Source organism: Centropristis striata, chromosome 6 (assembly GCF_030273125.1).
Source record: "Centropristis striata isolate RG_2023a ecotype Rhode Island chromosome 6, C.striata_1.0, whole genome shotgun sequence".
NCBI lineage: Eukaryota > Metazoa > Chordata > Actinopteri > Perciformes > Serranidae > Centropristis > Centropristis striata.
Window position 1 is genome coordinate 31,366,836 of NC_081522.1, and position 18,682 is coordinate 31,385,517.

At 36.8% G+C, this 18,682-nt stretch overlaps 2 protein-coding genes across 2 annotated transcripts; both read right to left on the bottom strand.

Annotated features, from left to right (window-relative positions):
* Positions 1-100: 100 nt before the first annotated feature.
* arpin (actin related protein 2/3 complex inhibitor) lies at positions 101-9,220 on the bottom strand. Its single transcript, XM_059336071.1, has 6 exons — positions 8,887-9,220; positions 7,468-7,543; positions 5,310-5,442; positions 4,257-4,463; positions 2,624-2,784; positions 101-514 (listed from the first exon to the last, which is right to left on the bottom strand). Exons 1-6 carry the CDS (start codon positions 8,976-8,978, stop codon positions 506-508), a joined length of 678 nt encoding a protein of 225 aa, XP_059192054.1. The 5' UTR covers positions 8,979-9,220; the 3' UTR covers positions 101-505.
* Positions 9,221-10,783: 1,563 nt separating this feature from the next.
* Positions 10,784-17,885, bottom strand: fam169b (family with sequence similarity 169 member B). Its single transcript, XM_059335510.1, has 9 exons — positions 17,792-17,885; positions 15,676-15,819; positions 14,831-14,933; positions 14,671-14,756; positions 13,510-13,672; positions 12,860-13,042; positions 12,495-12,620; positions 12,270-12,340; positions 10,784-11,402 (listed from the first exon to the last, which is right to left on the bottom strand). Exons 2-9 carry the CDS (start codon positions 15,796-15,798, stop codon positions 11,097-11,099), a joined length of 1,161 nt encoding a protein of 386 aa, XP_059191493.1. The 5' UTR covers positions 15,799-15,819; positions 17,792-17,885; the 3' UTR covers positions 10,784-11,096.
* Between the last annotated feature and the right edge of the window lie 797 nt (positions 17,886-18,682).

Here is an 18,682-nt window from a genome sequence, read left to right on the forward strand (position 1 = left end):
CTCCTTAGTTCACTTGGTTGGCAAATAAAACTGTATATGTAGCTGTCAGGTGGGCATAAGCAGTTCCAAATACATGAGTCATTTGTCACAGAACTAGAGGAACTGTCTCTCCAGACAGGACTTTATTTACATTGTGGAAGGACCAACAGGGGTGCTGAAAACAAGACATTTGGGACTGTTATTAATACCAGGCTATGCAGAAAAAAAACATGTACTGGAATACATTTGGACAGAAACAGGCAGGAAAATTTAAAAAAGAGTTCAAGTTCCAGTCATATAAATGTTGGGATTAAATCCAAAGTATACAAAGGTAATGTTTCAAAGTCTGTGCAGCTAACAGCCAGATAAACCCTGTGGAGCTACCTCCCATATCGTAGAAGTGACACAAGCTTTCCAGTCCCAAGGCTGCACTGGAAGAGGACAAGTACCCCAGTAAAATGTCCATTCTGTCCAGCTGAACCAGGGCCAGCAACAAAAGATCAGGCTGATGGGAGAGAGGGTTTCCTCAATCATCCTGAGAGAGAAACAACAACACAGGAGAAGGGTTTGTGTAAGACAATGAGTTCTCTGTATAAACGGATGCAGCCACAGAGGGATTTTGCCGATCTCTTCCTGTTAGGTCAAATCATAGCTTGTTTTCCATATGCATTCAAGTGTCACATGTATGAAGAGGTTGAGTTCTCTTACTCAGAGCTTATATAATTGTTAAAATACAAAGCAACCTATTTCTTTACCTTCTTTTCTCATTGACACTTTGTATATATGAAGCACAGTTGCATAAATGGGTCACACTAGTGATAGGAATAATTAATCAATGATCGATCACGATGATCACGTGGAGTTTTTAATCGATCTGTGGATTTTTTTATTTAAATTTTTTCTATGACTGCGTGTCAGTACTCATTGAAGTGAAACAAGGCCGGTCGTTCAGTTCTGTGGCTGTACGTCAATAAGCCAATGAGCTGAGAATTAAGTTGGATAAAGGTACAGTTGGCAAACTGAAAGTTGCAATAGCAATTATAAAACACACAGAAATACGAGAGTATTCATTTAGGCAAAACTAACTTACTGTATCAAACCTTGCTAGCTTGAATTACTAGGTTTTATTTGATCCAAAACTTATGTAAACACAAAACACATTTAAATATGCAAGATTACTGTGAAAACTAACTTCATGCCTCTTCGGGGGCTAAAACATAAAACATTGAACTCCTTCATGTTATCTTTACAGTATCACCTCACTTGAGTTAAACAATCGACAGGAAGTCTCTTTTCGTCCTTTCAAAATGAAATCGTCTGTTATCAAAACAGGCTTTTGCATAGTACTGTATAGTATAGTATAGTATAGTATAGTAGTATAGTATATGTATAGTATAGTATTGCATAGTACTGTATATATATATATATATATATATATATATATATATATATATCTCTTTTATTCTGCCCATGTGTGCATGTATTTATACATACTGGAGTATGTATAAATACATGCCGATTAACCAATTAATTGATTGTTAACATTATTGATTCTGGAGTTGGCAGGTTTCTTCCAAACACCCATCCCTGGGTCACACTGTGTTTGGTAGGAAAATATCCAGTTAGCCTTCTGTCTTACAGATTCAAACAGATTGTCTTAACCTGATTGTGTAAAGCCCCTTGCTGCTCTCATAGTGCTTGTACTTGTGGTGTAAATTTACCACCTCTCTGAGTGAGAAAAGCGGATTAAAAACCAAGTCAAAGTTCCTTTTAGTTTTCTTTATTATCAATCAATCAATCAATCAATCAGAATACACTGCCTAGGTACAGCGACAGGAGACGGACAGAACTTTGTCAATTTTGGAGGCTGCTGAATGAAAGGTGTCCTGAGTACAATGGAGCCCTCAGTTCTCTCTGGCTTTTCTGTCTGTGTGTAACATCATTTAATTCAAATGTGCCATCCCATACGCGACACGTGTACGTTTTCCCGGGCACTCTAACCTTAAAAGGATACAATTTATACTTGTTTATATTCAAATTCCAATGCCTTTACTGTCTGACAACTCCCAGATATTAATGCTCACTATTCTGGTTGGAACCAGTTGGTACCTGGAGACTCTGGCTGTTCTGAACAAAAGGTCATACTGAGGCCTTTGTAAAGCAGAACTTTTATGTTACAGCAATATAAATATGTAGCATAAAATACACTACATACTTCACCATGTAGAGTGCTTTGAGAAATGTGATCATCACAGGCTGCTTTCATGCAGTTGCAGGATTTTCATTTCTAAATTTCCTGTAAATCTCTCAGCTCAAACCCACATTTGAGTAAATCCAAATCAAATGATTTGTCGCAATACAGGCTACATACATCAGGGATATTAAGTGATGTAGGTTTACGTTGCACAGCTGCTGGATTTAGGTGATATTATGAGCTAAAAGAGGATCACTGTATCACAAGATCACAGATCCATCGACTCAGGCTTCAACTGATGCGTGTGTGATCAAACAGCCAGTTGTGCGACTAATAATCGTGCTGCGAGGAACTCCTAGCAGATACAAGTGTGATTTAGGTGTTTGTGTGTAACAAAACAAGGCCACGCTATGGCAACTAGCTGGAATTGTATTTGCTTATTGTCCTCACCCATTCATCCTCCTCTGCTCCCTCTCCTTCTCCGGCCTTCTGACCGCTGACTGCATCTGTTTTGTTGGCCATGATCTTGTCCGTCCACGATGCTCCAGCATTTTCATCTCCAGCAAAGTTGCACTTGGTCACCGTGCCACCGTCCACTTTGGCCAATGAGACTGGAAGCACAAAGGTAAGGAAGAAAGTACATTTATTTAAAAATGTTCATAATGAACACTTACACAGAGCCTGTAGTACAGTGCCTTCACCCAGCATGGGCTCAAAGCCATAGCTTCGTCATGCACACGTCTGATGGGATGTGTGTGTGCTCTGCAGAAAACACAATCCTTTAAACACCCTAAACCAGTGGTTTTCATGCTTTGTGTGCCCAAGGCACACCAAAGTGCAAGCCAAAATCACAAGGCACACCTGTATTCATATTATTTCAGTACTACTTCCAGTAGTCACATCGACCTCGTAACTTCTTCACTTCCAGCATTTATTTACTGTTTAAACTGTCTTCTATAAAGTCTCACTAAGAGATGTTTTGACCAAAACCTAGATCAGTGGTTTTGTAGAGTAAATTGAATGAAACGCCATGCTTTTACAACCACAAACCATATTTTTAAGTATAATTATGTGTTGTTTTTGTTCCAATGCTCTGCGATATGGGTCATTTTGACCAAAGGCTCATTTCGGTCAGTATTGGTGGTTTCAGTAGGTGCAAGTGATGTCGATCAGCCAAGCTACAGCACCTCCATCTAACTCTTTTGTGCCTTAAGCAAAACAACCTGCATAGTGTCACAAAACTCCATGGCACACCTGGACAAACACATTTTGTATCACAACCTTGCAAAGAGACTTGGACAGCTGTTGGACAACTGGCCAATAGAATTCGGTTGTCTGTAAGTCCAACTTCTGTAGAAGTGAATTATTGCAGAAATCGGGGCTCATTCTGACTGGGATCCTGTGAGAGTGATGTCAGTCTGAGTCCTGTGCTGCATAACTCTACCTGTGACCTAAATAAAGGTCTGCTGCACTGAGTCTTTTTTCTCCAGTTGCGTTTATTCTTGGGCTTCCAATCCACAAACCTGAAACCTTAACAGTACTTATCAGACAACAAATACTATATAATACACATATATAAACCTACGGACATATGTGAGAGGCCAGTATTGGCAGATATCGGACAACCGAAACGTGATTCTTGCTCTACTGTGACCAAATCAAAGCACTCCACCCCACATCAAACTGACGATTGAATTTCAAAGGGTTGAATATGAGAGAGGTCAAACGCTGTTTGTATCCCTCAAGGTTAAAAAAAATCTCTTAATTCATTCCCTACTGCGGTGGCGGTCACAACTAGGACAAACATGATCGATGTGAGGGTCATGAAAACCAAAAGGACCCTCTGGTTTTGAAAGAACAGGCTCGTCTTGTGAAGTCAGAAAGAAATTAAAGAGTCTGACCGAAGCATGTACTCTATTTGTAGCCCCTAACAACGTTCCACTTCAGACTGCTGGCTTTGAATGGGAAGCCTGAAGCTTAAGCAGGGTTCACACAGTATTCTTTGTAGTCTTTGCTTCTTACAGGCTTACAGTTTTTCTGTTATTGAGAGAATATCTGAAAGCAACTGATAAAACAGACTCACATATGAAAGGACTGTTTCCTCTGGTCTTCAGACGGACATCCTGGCCTGTTTCCAGCTCTGTTTTGTCCATCTCTGACTCTGGGTACCAGAAGGCCCAGGTCCCATTGGGTCGGTGCTTGTCGGTTATTTTCATCAGCTCAGCTTTGTTCACCATCGCTGACAGCTGCTCCTCAGACAGGAGGTCTGACTCCCCTTTAGCTTCCACCTCTAAGGACAGAAAATGAAGCAAAATTAAGTTATTAGGAAACTGAAATGCATTTGTATTTGATATTGTTGTATAGTTAGTGTAGCATGCTTTTTTTAACCTTTATTTTATTCACAGAATTACTTTCTTTTGTATTGTATTGTATTCTCATATCATATCATATCATATATATATATATATATATATATATATTTCTGATTCTGATTCTGAAATTTAGAGTTGCAGTGGCCCTGAAAGCTCATCAACCTGCAGAATAAGAATTTGTTACTTTGTATCGTTACAACCAGAGCGCCGTCCAATCAGGTCGGGCCGGGCCTATGAATCAGGTGGGGGGAGAAACAAAAGAAGCTGATAGGTCCACAAACAGTAAAACCCCGCCCACCCAAGCCTCCTATTGGTCGCCTATGTCATTTTCCGCAAAAACAGAGACCTGCAAGTAGAAGTAGAACTCAGCAAGTAATCAGCAAAGTTGCAGTTAAATGTGCTGGCTCACATGTAACCATGACAGTAGGGAATATTTCAAATATGGATGTTGCTGCTAAGAAACTGGGGTGACACGGTGGTGTGGTGGTTAGCCCTCTTGCCTCACAGCAAGGTTCAACTCTGGTTCAACCCTGCAGCTCTTCTGTGTGGAGTTTGCGTGTTCTCCCCGTGTCAGCGTGGGTTCTCTCCGGGTTCTCCAGCTTCCTCCCACAGTCCAAAAACATGCACTTAGGTTTAATTGGTGACTTGAAATTGCCCGTAGGTGTGAATGAGAGCGTGATTGTCTGTCTTTATGTGTCAATTTCATTTTAAGAGTAAAAGAAATCTACAAACATAAACTCAAATGTTTGTTGTTATCCACTCACTGTAGGAGGACATGAGGAAGCCAGTGTTGACCTTTTTGGTGTCACTGAAGTTTGGCTCAATCTCCTTCCCGCTGGCGTCAAACTTCCTCTGATGGATTCTTCTGGGTTGGATGTACAGCACATAGAAACGGAACTGACAATGACAGAAACAACATGTGCTTTATGACTGTCTGTCTGTGTTGATATTTAGTCATTTAACACCAATAAGAATTTTAAGCAATCTTATAAGTTCTTTCTGACACAATAAAGGCAGATGTTCTTTGTTTTAAAGCATAAACAGAGCTAAAGTTTTCAGTTTCTGTCAACAGCAGATGGGTGAAAGACAAGAGGAGAGAAGAGGTAAGGTTAGGGCAGTGGTTCCAAAACTTTTTCTGCTGGGCCCCACTTTTGTACTTTTTGTTGAAACCATATCAATAGTGGAAGGTAGTATTAATTCCTCCGCTATTATGAGCGGCTCTTTACACTGAGCAACTTGAGTTGCTCGAGTTGAGCATTTGCAGGCAAAGAAGCTGCTTTAGTTAAGCAACTCTGTCGTGCACGACAGTTGACTAGTTTTTTTCTGAGGAAATCAATGAGCTTGTCTCTGTGTTCGGGATGTGAAGTCTCTAAGTGGCGTCTTAACTTGTTCGGCTTCATACTGTCAGAAGCTAATATTTTGAGACACACAACGAAATGCGGTCTCTCTTCATTACCCATCGTTGTTCTGGTGAAGCCGAGGGCGAGTTATGCCTCATCATATTTTCTTGTCTTTGTTTTATTAGTTGTGACATTTGGTGTGGATTCATCTTCTGTTTTTCGTTTACCTTGCTGTACATACACAAACTTTTCCATGATGTCCTAGCTAGCAGTGAAGACGAAAAATGCATCATTTATATTTAGCCTCACCGCGTCCCCCCTGTCATGACTCCGGGCCCCCCAGTTTGAAAACCACTGGGTTAGGGCCACACAGAGACCCTGTTTACACTTAAAATGTGTCTTGGGCGATCAGATCACAAGTGGACAGAAGAGACACATCACCGTTTACAATTATGTGTATCATCCAGCTGACTACTTGTGTTCGGATTACCTAAGCCACTTTTGCTACAAGGTTATATTGCCCCATATGCATTAAATACATTGGATAACAACAACAACTCCAGTCGCTAGTTTACTATCTTGATAGCAATAGCCTCATAAATGGCCCGGTAAAGATATGAGTCCTCCCCATGTTTACGACCGTTGGCGCTCTGTTATCAAAACACGGCCTGCAGTGATGACATATTGTCCTGTTACGTCCTTGTCGGGGACGCATCAGGACACATCCATGTTTACACTTCAATATAAAAGAGGTGGGGGAGAAAATCGATACAGCATAGCAGTGCCATATTTTGCGTGGCAATATTATATCGATTCATGAACGGCAAGTATTGATATTTAGCGTTCCAATGGCCGGTCAGTCGCGGGCTCACTTTTAGGAATATACTGGTATCATATGAAACTAGAAGATCTAAAGAATCTATGTGTGAACCATGTGTGTCAGGATATCGTGTTGGGAAAATGTCGAAATAACGCTGCAAAGTTAGGCTATTTTAATGTTTCATTCAAAAAAGTTCACAGCAATGAAACTTAAAGTTGAGGGAAGTTTGATAAAATGCTGCAGTTGTTGTCGTCCATACATGTTTGATATCAGTTCAGTTTGACTGAATACTTTGTTGGTCAGTCTGTGGGTTTGACTCTCATTGTAGAGAAATAAAAAGACTGAAGTGAGATGAATAGACTGAGAATTTTTTCTCTTATTTGACAAAACAATTCTTGATTGAATTTAATTTTGTGGACACAAAATGCAGTTAAACAGTTAAATCACAATATATTGTACCGCAGTACTCACCATATCACAAAATGCTTAAAATCGCTACAATATCGTATCGTGACTCAAGTATCGGTACAAAATCGTATCGTGGGGCCTCTGGGGATTCACACTTCTACAATATATATATGGTCCAATGCGTCGTATTCCACCTCAGCAAGTAGTTTGAGTGATTTGATCAAAATGCGTCCTGGACCTTGTTTACACTTGCGGTAAGCGATGACCACTTGTGATCCGATTGCCCAAGATGCATTTTAAAACGGTGTAGTGTAAACGGGATCCAAGACCCAGATGGATTTTGCCTATTAGTACCTTTTGATTGTTGTCATCACTGATCACATGCCTGGAAACATCCAGCAGCTTTCCTTCTAGAAGAACCCCCTGGCCACTGTGTGGAAATAAAGTATCAAATATTAAAATCATTTCAACTATAAAAAACAAAGTGGTTACCCACCCGGTGTAAACTTTCATGAACTGAAACTCACAATCAGTGATCGAGAGTAACTAAGTACATTTAATCAAGTACTGTACTTGAGTACAATTTTGAGACACTTGTACTTTACTTGAGTATCTCCAATTTATGTAACTTTATACTTCTACTCCACTACATCTTGAGGCAAATATTGTACTTTTTACTCCACTACATTTAGCTGACAGCTTTAGTGACTTTTCAGGCCGAGATTTAACATATATTTTTTTAATTAAATCTCATAACAGTATATTAGGTAGTTAAATGAGCTCTATCTTGATAAAATTAAATGCTGCTTAAATAAATGCATTATAATTTAAATCCAATAATATATTTGGAATATATAAAACAATCTGAGTGGGTCCATTCAGCATGACACTTTAAGTACACTTTGATGCTGATACTTTTGTACTTCTAAAGACATTTACTCAAGTCCTGTACAAGTACAATTTGGGGGTACTTATACTTTACTTGAGTATTTATACTTCCTGTTACTTTAAATTCCACTACATTTCAGAGGTAGATATTGCACTTATAGCTCCACTAACTAATGCCTGTAAACACCAGTTAGGCCTACTCGTCACTTTTAACCATTTCTAGGTATTAGGATCAATATACCAGCATACCAGTGGTGGAATGTAACTAAGTACATTTACTCAAGTACTGTACTTTATTAAAATTTTAAGATACTTTTACTTTACTTGAGTATTTCCACATTGTAACTTTATTCTTCTACTTCACTACATTTAGCTGTCAGCTTTACTTTTCAGGTCAAGATTTAACATACAAACATGATTCATTTAAAGTGATTAAACATGTTTATTAATGAAACCACATAAAAGTATATTAAATAGTTAAAATGATCCCTACATTGAAAAAAGTAAAGTGGCGCTTACATAAATGCATCAATCATAATAATCTACTAATATATTTAGAACATATAAAACAATCATATGTGCATATCGACACTGATACTTTTGTAATTTTACTTCAGTACGTTTTGAAAGCACTTTTTCTTGCAGTGGAGTAATTTCAGTGTGGTATTAGTTTTTTTTTTTACTTAGGTAAGGGATCTGAATACTTCTTCCACCACTGCAGAATATAAATAACCTAATAAATTATTATTATCATGACATTAATGGCTCAATGATTACAGTGGAGTTTGGTGTTTATATAAGGTCTCATACTGGGATAGGCCACTGTAACTACAGTTCATCTGAGTACCTGTCCCCTTCAGTCTACTGATAAAAGTGAACTCCTACCTTTCATAAGCTGATGGAGACCACACGCGGTCAAATTTCTCATTGTGTACTGGTTTGTTTTGTAAAGACGTGTTGTGATAAATTCGGCTCATCTTTCTTAAACTGTAGGCTAATGTAACTTTTCCTTTCTCCGAGATTTTTCCTGTTTCTTGACTTCCTGTTCCTAGCTGTAGCAGTCTGAGAGAGGTGCGCTTGGTTTGTTGCACAGGCCATGCCGCCGGCTGACAGCTGAGCAGGAGATGAGGGCGGATGAGGGAAATGTATGTTAGCAAGCAAAACGGTGACAAACACGGTTTCAAACAACGATAGAAACCCCGAACAGGCAATCACAATCGGAAATTATATAAAATATATATAGAAAAAAAAAATATATAAAAAATATATAGAAGCTTATTTCAGACAGAATGATTGATTGGCTACATGTACTGTATCCTAGCAACAAAGTTGACGTCAGGGAGTCAATGATGACGATGGTTCGAGTCCCACTTTACCCAAACAATAAATATACGACGACTACTACTACTACTAATAATAATAATAATACAAAAAAATAAATTTATCCTACATTTAAATCACTCATTTGGAAAAACAAGAGAATCAGTGATGACAATGGTTCGAGTCCCACATTACCCAAACAATAATAATGATAATAATAATAATAATAATAATAATAATAATAATAATAATAATAATAATAATAATAATAATAAAACTACAATTATCCTTTTAAATAGTACATTTAAATCACACATTTGGGGAAAAAAACAATGTTTTAGATGACATATTAACATTTTATGATATAATGGTTAGACAATAATGTAATTTTAACAACTTTTCTCTACTACACTACTTAAAACATATATTTTTATTACTTATTTATCTGCACATGATTTATTTCCTGCAATGTTTTCCCAGTTAAAGTCCAATTTCTCTGCAAATGTTTAATATTTTAGCTGAGATGTTAATTTCAATTCAGATTCATCATAGGTTAATTATTTATAGGTTAAGTTTCGTTTAAATATATGTATTTTTTGTGTTCTATCTACATATGTTCGAATGCTGCTACTGAATGCTTGAATTTCCAGATGTATTCTGCTCCTGCAAAATACAAATTTAACCTAAAGATTATCTCATCAGGTATTTATCTAAATAATCAAGATGTTTTCCTTTTTATGTCATTGTAAAGTAAATATCTTTTGGTTTTGTACTGTTGCTCAGACAGAACAAGACACAAATAATTTAAATTAAAGTTGAGGTAAAGAGCAGATCTACAGGCTGTAGATAAAGGACAGGACATGTATTTTTGATTACAATTATATATTCTGAACTATAAAGACAGATAGAAGAAGCTTAAACACGCAGCCACAGCATAGTTGTACAATGAAATGACAACAATCATATCCCTGAAAATAATTATTCTCAGGATAAGACAGTACAACAATATAGCCTATACACACACACACACACACATACACACACACACACACACACATTTAAATAAATACTTAAATGTAAGTGGAAAAAAAGAAATTAATTCAGTATATTTATTCATCTATGTCCTTTTATTTCTATATTATCTTTTTATTTCCCCATTAATTTCCATATTTATGTATTCCTGTATTTACCAAAACATTTCTTTATGTATTTATACACATTTTACAAATTTATTTATATCATATATATGTAATACGTATTTAAAATGTCCATGTATGTTCAGGGCCTTTCAATCAACAGGAAACAACAACCTCAGTTTGGTGGGTACACTGTAAACAATGTTTGGAGAAATTACAGTAAAACACTGTCAAATTGCATCAGAAAGAGGCCGTAAAATTCAAAATCAAATATCACTGTTGTAGATGCTTTAAATTAACGTAAATAAAGGAATAGTACAAAACTTAAGAAAACACTTTTTTTCATGTAAAATTAAAGGACAAATACCATATTGTCAGAAAAACACAATACACCTAAAAATAAAGGGAATATTTGGTCAAAGTTACAGTTTTTAAAAATAATATTTACATTTAAATTTACAGTAGAAAACCCACTCACTGTATTTTTTACAGTGAAGTTCTGGCAACCACAGCTGCTGGTATTTTACCATAAATTAAACAGATTTTTTTTACAGTGTAGGACAGCAACAAACACACAATACAGTATAAAGTTAACTTAATCAGTTCCTGTTGCTGCACACAGAACCTTTGTCTGTATCCTCATGTCCTTCTGATCTGTTTGGCACATCTTTGTGTTTCCTCTGTCTCTTGCACCTCGATGTGAGGCTCTGCAGATAAAGAGCGTTTGGATTTCAGGGCTTGTTTTGTGTCTCGGGAGGACTGTGGTGGTCCGGTGGGTGGTCCAGACTCCAGATTGTTGGCCTGAGCTGCACAACTACATCCTGTTCCAGCGATCTTGCTGCTCGGGGAGCCTTCTCCTTGGCTCGGATCACAAAGTTTCACAACCAGTGGATTGCTCACATTACAGGTGCTCAGTGAGGTCAGGTCCGGTCTACAGTTGTAGGTCTGCATTGAAATAAACAGAGGAGACTGTGAGCCATCAACACAATGTGAACAAATGAATGCAAGAATACAACAGAAAAGCCAATAGGTGCAAATAAAACCCTTTGATGCACAACATATTGACACCCCTTCTAATGCAAAACATGGGTCAAAAAGGACCCACATCCATTTCCCACGTTATTTAATCCTGGCTGTGTGTTTCTGTGCTCTATCTTGATATCAACTTATATTATGATGAATATTCCAAGAATTATTTAATATCTTTGTTTTGATAACAACATTTCATTATTTCCATTTTGCCTCTCATATTTATGAAGAAAAAAAGTTTTTGTAATATTACATAACTACTTGGCTGAGTAGCTTGCTAAGCAAACTACTAATAGACTGGGAATTTTTTCTAATTTGACAAAACAATTCTTGATTGAATTTAATTTTGTGGACACAAAATGCAGTTAAGCAGATAAATCGCAATATATTGTATCTCAATACTCACCATATCGCAAAATGCTTAAAATCGCAATAATATCTTATCGTGACTCAAGTATTGGGATAAAATTGGATCGTGGGGCCTCTGTTGACTCACACCTAGTAACCTGTTAACCAACAGGTGTGCTGTATGAAGGTATGATCTACATAATTATCATGTCTCAAGAATCTCTATAACTCAGCTCTATAACCGCTGACATTAACACCACTACCTCTTCTATAATGGAGTTCTCAAACATCATTACGCACCGTGAATCTGGGGAAAGCCCTTACTCATTGTTTTTATACTGTATGTAACAAAATCAAATATCCGCTGTACATCACCAGTAGCTGTTTTAACAGGGATTGTTTGACAATTGAGCAGAGATAAATTGAGATTCCCACCTTCTGCGTGGAGTCATCTCCCTCATTCCTCTTGATTAGTTCTGATGTTGGGCTCCTCTCCTCATTCATACCTAGAAAAACAAGTCGAATGAGGCCACTGGGGGAACACTGCAATGTAGACAAACTCAATAACACAATTAACTCTTTGAAATACTTTACAGTATGATATCAAACATATGGAATTCTTCTGAGCTCATAGAAATATCTAATAAATATAATCTGTACCGAGGGAGTAACGGCCCAGCTGGATGCCAAGCCAGATGTTTCGTCTTTGAGTCCAGTCCCCTGGAGCCTCCACCTCATACAGATGTTCCAGATGTTCCTTGTGCTGCTGCAGAAAGCTCCTGCACACTGAACACACAGTTACACACAATTATCTGTGCTGCGTTCACACACTTCTCTTCCCCTCAGGGTTTCAGATAGGGAAGAAAAGGGTACTGGGATTAAAAGCAGCAGGACAAAACTACTTTATTTTTTACTGTAGTGTGACCCGTTAGTGGATATGAACATTTCCAAGTAAAATGAAGAAAGGAAGGAAGAGATCTTGAGTGTGAATTAAAAAAAAAAGGCTTTGTGTCCGCTTGGCTGACCTGCCACCATGCTGGGTGATAACGGAGAGCTGATTCCCAGAAACTTCTCTGTGGAAAAGGAAGAGCAGAAATCTTTTAGCATCTGGAAGCCGAAGCCTCTCCTCCTCCAGCTCCTCCTCACCAGCACCGTGTCCAGAGCAGGAAGCAGGTAGCAGCGACTGCTCCAGGGGTCACACAGACTGCCTGGAATAGAAGCAGCACAAGAGTTTCTGTTTGAGTTTTACATGAAAACAAAAACACAAACCTTGCTCTCTGTATAGTGGTTTTCATTGTTAGTGACAGAGACTGACATGTAGCCTATTACTGCCAGGAGGTTGTTACACAAAACCGTCACACACACGGAGAGCAAAAGCCTTCAATGCTGTTGTCTCTGTTTTCTTACTACCATTTACAGTTACTACTAATGCAAATGCAGTATCCTGCTGCAGCTATGCACATACACAGGGTGGCTTTTATTGTGAAAATCTTCAAAACAAGGCATTTTCTTTTTGTCAGTGGATTAGTTTAAAAGTGATAGAACATTGGTCCACGCTGAGCCTTGTTACATATAAGCCAGCATATTTGATCATACCACACAATGTGCCATATACCATATCACCGCCATTTTTTGTCAAAATTGTTTTTTTGCCTAAATCATCTCCTCATCCTACCTTTATGTTTGAAGGTGTAGAAGCCGACTGCCTGCCTGTCTGTCCACAGCAGTTTGCAGCTCTCTGTGCGGGGGTGTAGGGAGAACAACACCTTCTCCTGTGATGACCGCTCCACCACCTGACTGAGGAGGAACACAATCACCCTCTCCAAATTTGTCTGCACCTGGGGAGAACCACAGGGAAAGCAGTCTGACTGAGGGAGCTCTGGAGCATTGTGGAGAACAAGCAGCAAAGTAAATCCAAACTTTCAAATGGCAAGAGCAAGAGAGTTTAACCCTCTGGAGTCTCCAAAAGCACCAGAGCGTGACTTCTTCATCACATCCAGACTAGAAAACAAAGCAGCGTGGAGCCCTACTGTAAATTTACCTCTAAAGTTCTGGCTGTAAACTCCATGAGGCCAGTTTCAGTTTGATGATGATATACCAAGTAAAACTGGAGACAAGGTCAAATATATTTGGTATAAAATGATAGAACTGGATGTAACCCTCTTATATGTTATATTTACAACCTTTGATAGTGTTTTGAAAGTAAAAAGAAGATTCAAAATCACATTTATGTTGGACTAAAGGACTAAAAAGACACAAAATTACCAAAAAAGACACAAAATGACAAAAAAGACACAAAAAGACACAAAATTACTAAAAAAAAGACACAAAATGACCCCCAAATAGACACAAGATGACTAAAAAAAGACACAAAATGACAAAAAAAGACACAAAATGACTAAAAAAAGACACAAAATGACTAAAAAAAGACACAAAATGACCAAAAAAAGCTCAGGACACTTTATTTGGTTGCAGTTATTTTGTTAGTTTGTCCTGTAAATTGTCGCTATTTATTTTAAGTTTAATATTTTACTTACTACCTCAGACATTGGTATTTCCTTTATTTATTAAAGAAAAATACTGCTGTGTTATTGTTTTTCAATAAAATAAGATTCAAACATTGAAGGTGTACACTGCGAGTTATAAAAAAAATCGGTATCGGCCAAAATCGGAATCGGCAGGTCAGGCTTTTTAAAAATCGGTGATCAGTGATTGGCTAGAAAATTGCAATCGGTGCACCCCTATTTCTTTCCACAACTTTCAGGCCTGTTTAGGAGCCCTGGTCTGTTTATATGGCGATTAAGTGATGCAGACATACAATGCAAAGTGCAGTTACCGAAATCAAACCACTTCTTGACTTGCTGGATGTTCGTAAGACATCATCCACACACCACCACTTCTCATGCAGGTATACGGCCACCACTGCAAGGCAGAGCAGAGAGCGTCAGTCTTTCCTCTCAGTGAGGCTCTGATGAAGCATTAGTTTAGCTCCAAACCTTGTGTTGGATCATCAGGAGGGTGAAGCCCGAGCAGTAAACAGTCAGGTTGGTCATCTTCAAACAGCTGTAATCGCCGTACGTTGTTTGCTATTATCGCTACCTGAGCAGACAGGAAGACCACTTAATGCTTTCATCTAAACCCCATGAGCTTAAGAAAACATGTATACAACATATATTTCAAAGAAAACATTTCAGTAGCCATAAGATGTACCTCCAATAAAACCAGTGTCAAGAATGTTTGCAGATATTTTTTAAAAATGCCTCCACCATTCCCTAATTATCAACAGTAATTAAATCAAGAAGTACTTAAGAGTTGATTATTGCGTACATTTCTGCTTATGCTTAACACTCCTGTTATGTTTGTTTCTCAAGAACAGCAATACTATTCATGGCTCAATTTGATCCGGGGCATGTTTAATTATCCAAAAGTGTCAGAAACTAAAAAATCCAAAGAAACATTGTTTATATTTCATTAATAACTCCATTACTAACCATTTCAATCAATATTTAGTGCAATGGTGTTCTTTATCTCTCACAGATCATGGTTCAATGAGGATAATTCACTCGTTTTTTTTTTTTTTTAAGAGCATGTTAAAACTTTTTTTATGCACATTGGAAATACCTACATATAGAATACAATGGTTTTACATAACACTGATTTTTTTAAATTTTATTTTAAATTTTTATTTTTATGAAAAAATACTTTTAAATATTTTTTTAATTTATTTTTAAACTTTGAAATGGGTCAATTTGACCCACAACATAACAGGAGGGTAAACTGGAAATAGTTAAAAAAAACAAAAAAAAAACAACAACACCATTGTTAAAAGTTTTTATGGTACCTTTGAAGTCTGTGATAATTGAAACCACTCATTATGAGGACTTGACTCCAACAGAGAGAGGTACTGTTCAGACGCTGATGTCAGGTCAGTGTCACTCACAGCTGGAAGGTCTACAGGATACATGGACTCCTCAAGAGAGTAAAGCTGTTTAAGGGAGCAGCTCGTTAAATACAACCAGAGCTGGAAAAAGCATTTAGATCCTTTACTTAAGTAAAAGTACTAATACCACACAGTGAAATTACTCCACTACAAATAAAAGTCCTGCATTCAAAATGTCCTTTAGTAAAAGTACAAAAGTATCAGCATCAAAATGTTCTTAAAGTATCAAAAGTATAAGTCCTCGTTATGCAGAATGGACCCACTCAGATTGTTTGGTATATAATTTGATTAATTGTATTGATGCATTTATGTAAGCAGTGCTTTAATTTGTAAAGACAGGGCTCACTTTAACTACTTTATACTGTTTTGAGGTTTAATTCAAAACAAAAAAAGGATAACTTTTAATTGATCATGTTTTTTTTTATGTTAAATCTCGACTTGAAAAGTAACTAAAGCTAAATGTAGTGGAGTAAAAAGTACAATATTTGCCTCAAAATGTAATGAAGTAGTAGTTTAATGTTACATAAAATACATATAAAGTACCTCAAAATTTCACTTATGTACAGAACTTGACTAAATGTACTTAGTTACTTTTCACCACTGCATACAACAGTTTAAAAACTGTAAGACTTTATGTATAAAACAGCCATCAGTGACCATTGTGGTGTCATGATTTACAGTAATTCTGACTGGATTTTGTCCAATTTCCGTGTATAGAGAAATTGCCCTTCCCGAAGACTATATAAAAATTATGTCAATTAAAATTTGCTTGGCTTCTGCGAACACAGACTATCAAATTCACCTTTGATCAGCTGTTAGTTCCTTATGGTAAGCCCTGCATGTTACGGTAATCAACCCAGGTGAACGTGATTTTAGGAAAACATTAACTTAAAGGGAAACAGTTCAATCCACAATGCATTTGTTATGAATATGAATTAGTCTCACAAAAAAATATTTTTTATATTCTTATTCTGTCTTCTATATCTGTGTCTGTATCTTGAGCTGCTGTAACAACTAAATTTCCCTGCAGGATAAATAAAGTCATATCGTCACACTGTTAAAATAATCGCCTAAGTCATTTTTTGTCAAAATTGTTTTTTTTTGTTGCTTAAATCATCTCGCCGGCCACCTATGGTAAAATCACCTACATCCTCAGTTGATCAGATCATGTGATTTTACCCCTTTAAGATAATGGCCTATGTCACGTGTGTGACTTAAGCGGATTTATTATGCCTAAGTCAAAATAAAATGTGACTTAGGCAATTTTTGAACATGCCTTTGTGACTTAAGCAAGATATGGTAACACTTTATTTTGAAGGTGTCTACATAAGAGTCACACAAGGCTGTCAGAAACATGACATGACAAGTATCATGAGCATTAATGTTACTTCAAAGTGTCATTAATGTTTATGACACATCCCATGTCATGTTTATGACACGCTCATGTCACTCTTTTGTAGACACCTTCAAAATAAAGTGTTACCATATCTTGCTTAAGTCACAAAGGCATGTTCAAAAAAATGCCTAAGCCATTTGTTTCTCTTAAGTTACATAATTTACACACAGTGTTATTACTATGCCAATAGCCATCCCTAGTTACATCCTTTTTTTGAGTGAAATTATCAATAAATGTCATATGTTACACTTTTGGTGAAGTTTTTTGCGTTTCCTGCAAAACTTGAAAAAATGAGTTAGGCGATTATTTTAACAGGGTGACGATATCTTATCTTAATTTAAGATATGGCAATACAATCCATTTTTAGTTCGTTAGCAAGTTTATATTATTCTTGAACTTATAAAGTTACTATTGGTCAATCAGAAACTCTCTTGAGTGACTGTTCATGGCCCTACTATACCGAGAATGACTGTTATGAGTTCTGCTGAAGCTGTGCGCACATCGGAACTACTAAAAATAACAAAAAAACAACATGTAAGGACACCAATACCCATGAACTCTTGCAGAGTGATACTGCAGGTTTCATTTCGTGAAGCGTCACAGTAATGACAATAAACGTACCTTTCGGCGTTGACAGAGGAAGTTTTCTACTCCACCTGTAACTTCCTTGAATTTCACTTTGAACCCACCTTGACCTTTTTTTGTTTGTCCTGCAGCGCCACCTTCTGTTTGTGTCACTTCTGACAGTTCCACCATTAAGATCAACAGCATTACTGAAGAGATGGCCGGAAACACAACAACTGTATTTCAAAATAAAAGCACACGATTTGCTATCAGTAACTTCAATAGCTAAAACCAAAATATCATCTTAACCCATAACCCTGTTGTGTTCGTTTTTTCAGGAACAGCAATAACTCGGGGCATGTTTAATTATCCACAAGTGTCAGAAACTAAAAAAATCCCAATAAACATTGTTGTTATTTCATTAATAACTCCATCACTAACCATTTCAATCAATATTTAGTGCAATGGCGTTCTTTACTCTCACAGATCATGGTTCAATGAGGATAATTCACTCGTTTTTCATTTTAAAAAATGCATGTCATAACTTTTTTCTTTAAAATGATTTTACATTTTTTATTTTTTTATTTTGATGAAAAAAGAGATTTTCAAACTTTGAAATTGATCAATTTGACCTGCAACATAGCAGGAGGGTTAAGTAATGTTTGTAATAACTGTCTGATGTGAATTTTGTTTCATAATAAACGTTTATTTACTTTTTTTTAGAAAGACATGTTTAAATATATATTTAGATGATCTAAAAAATAAAAAAAGATGTATGATAACATAATATGATGTTTAATTGATCAAAATGTAAAGGTTTTGTGATTCACCCATTATAAATATATAATTTTAATTTAATAAGCCATAATGTGTTACTCACTGGAATGTGTTATTAAAGAAAATGGAATGTCATGTTGCAAAATCTACATTTTAAAGATGTTTCCATGT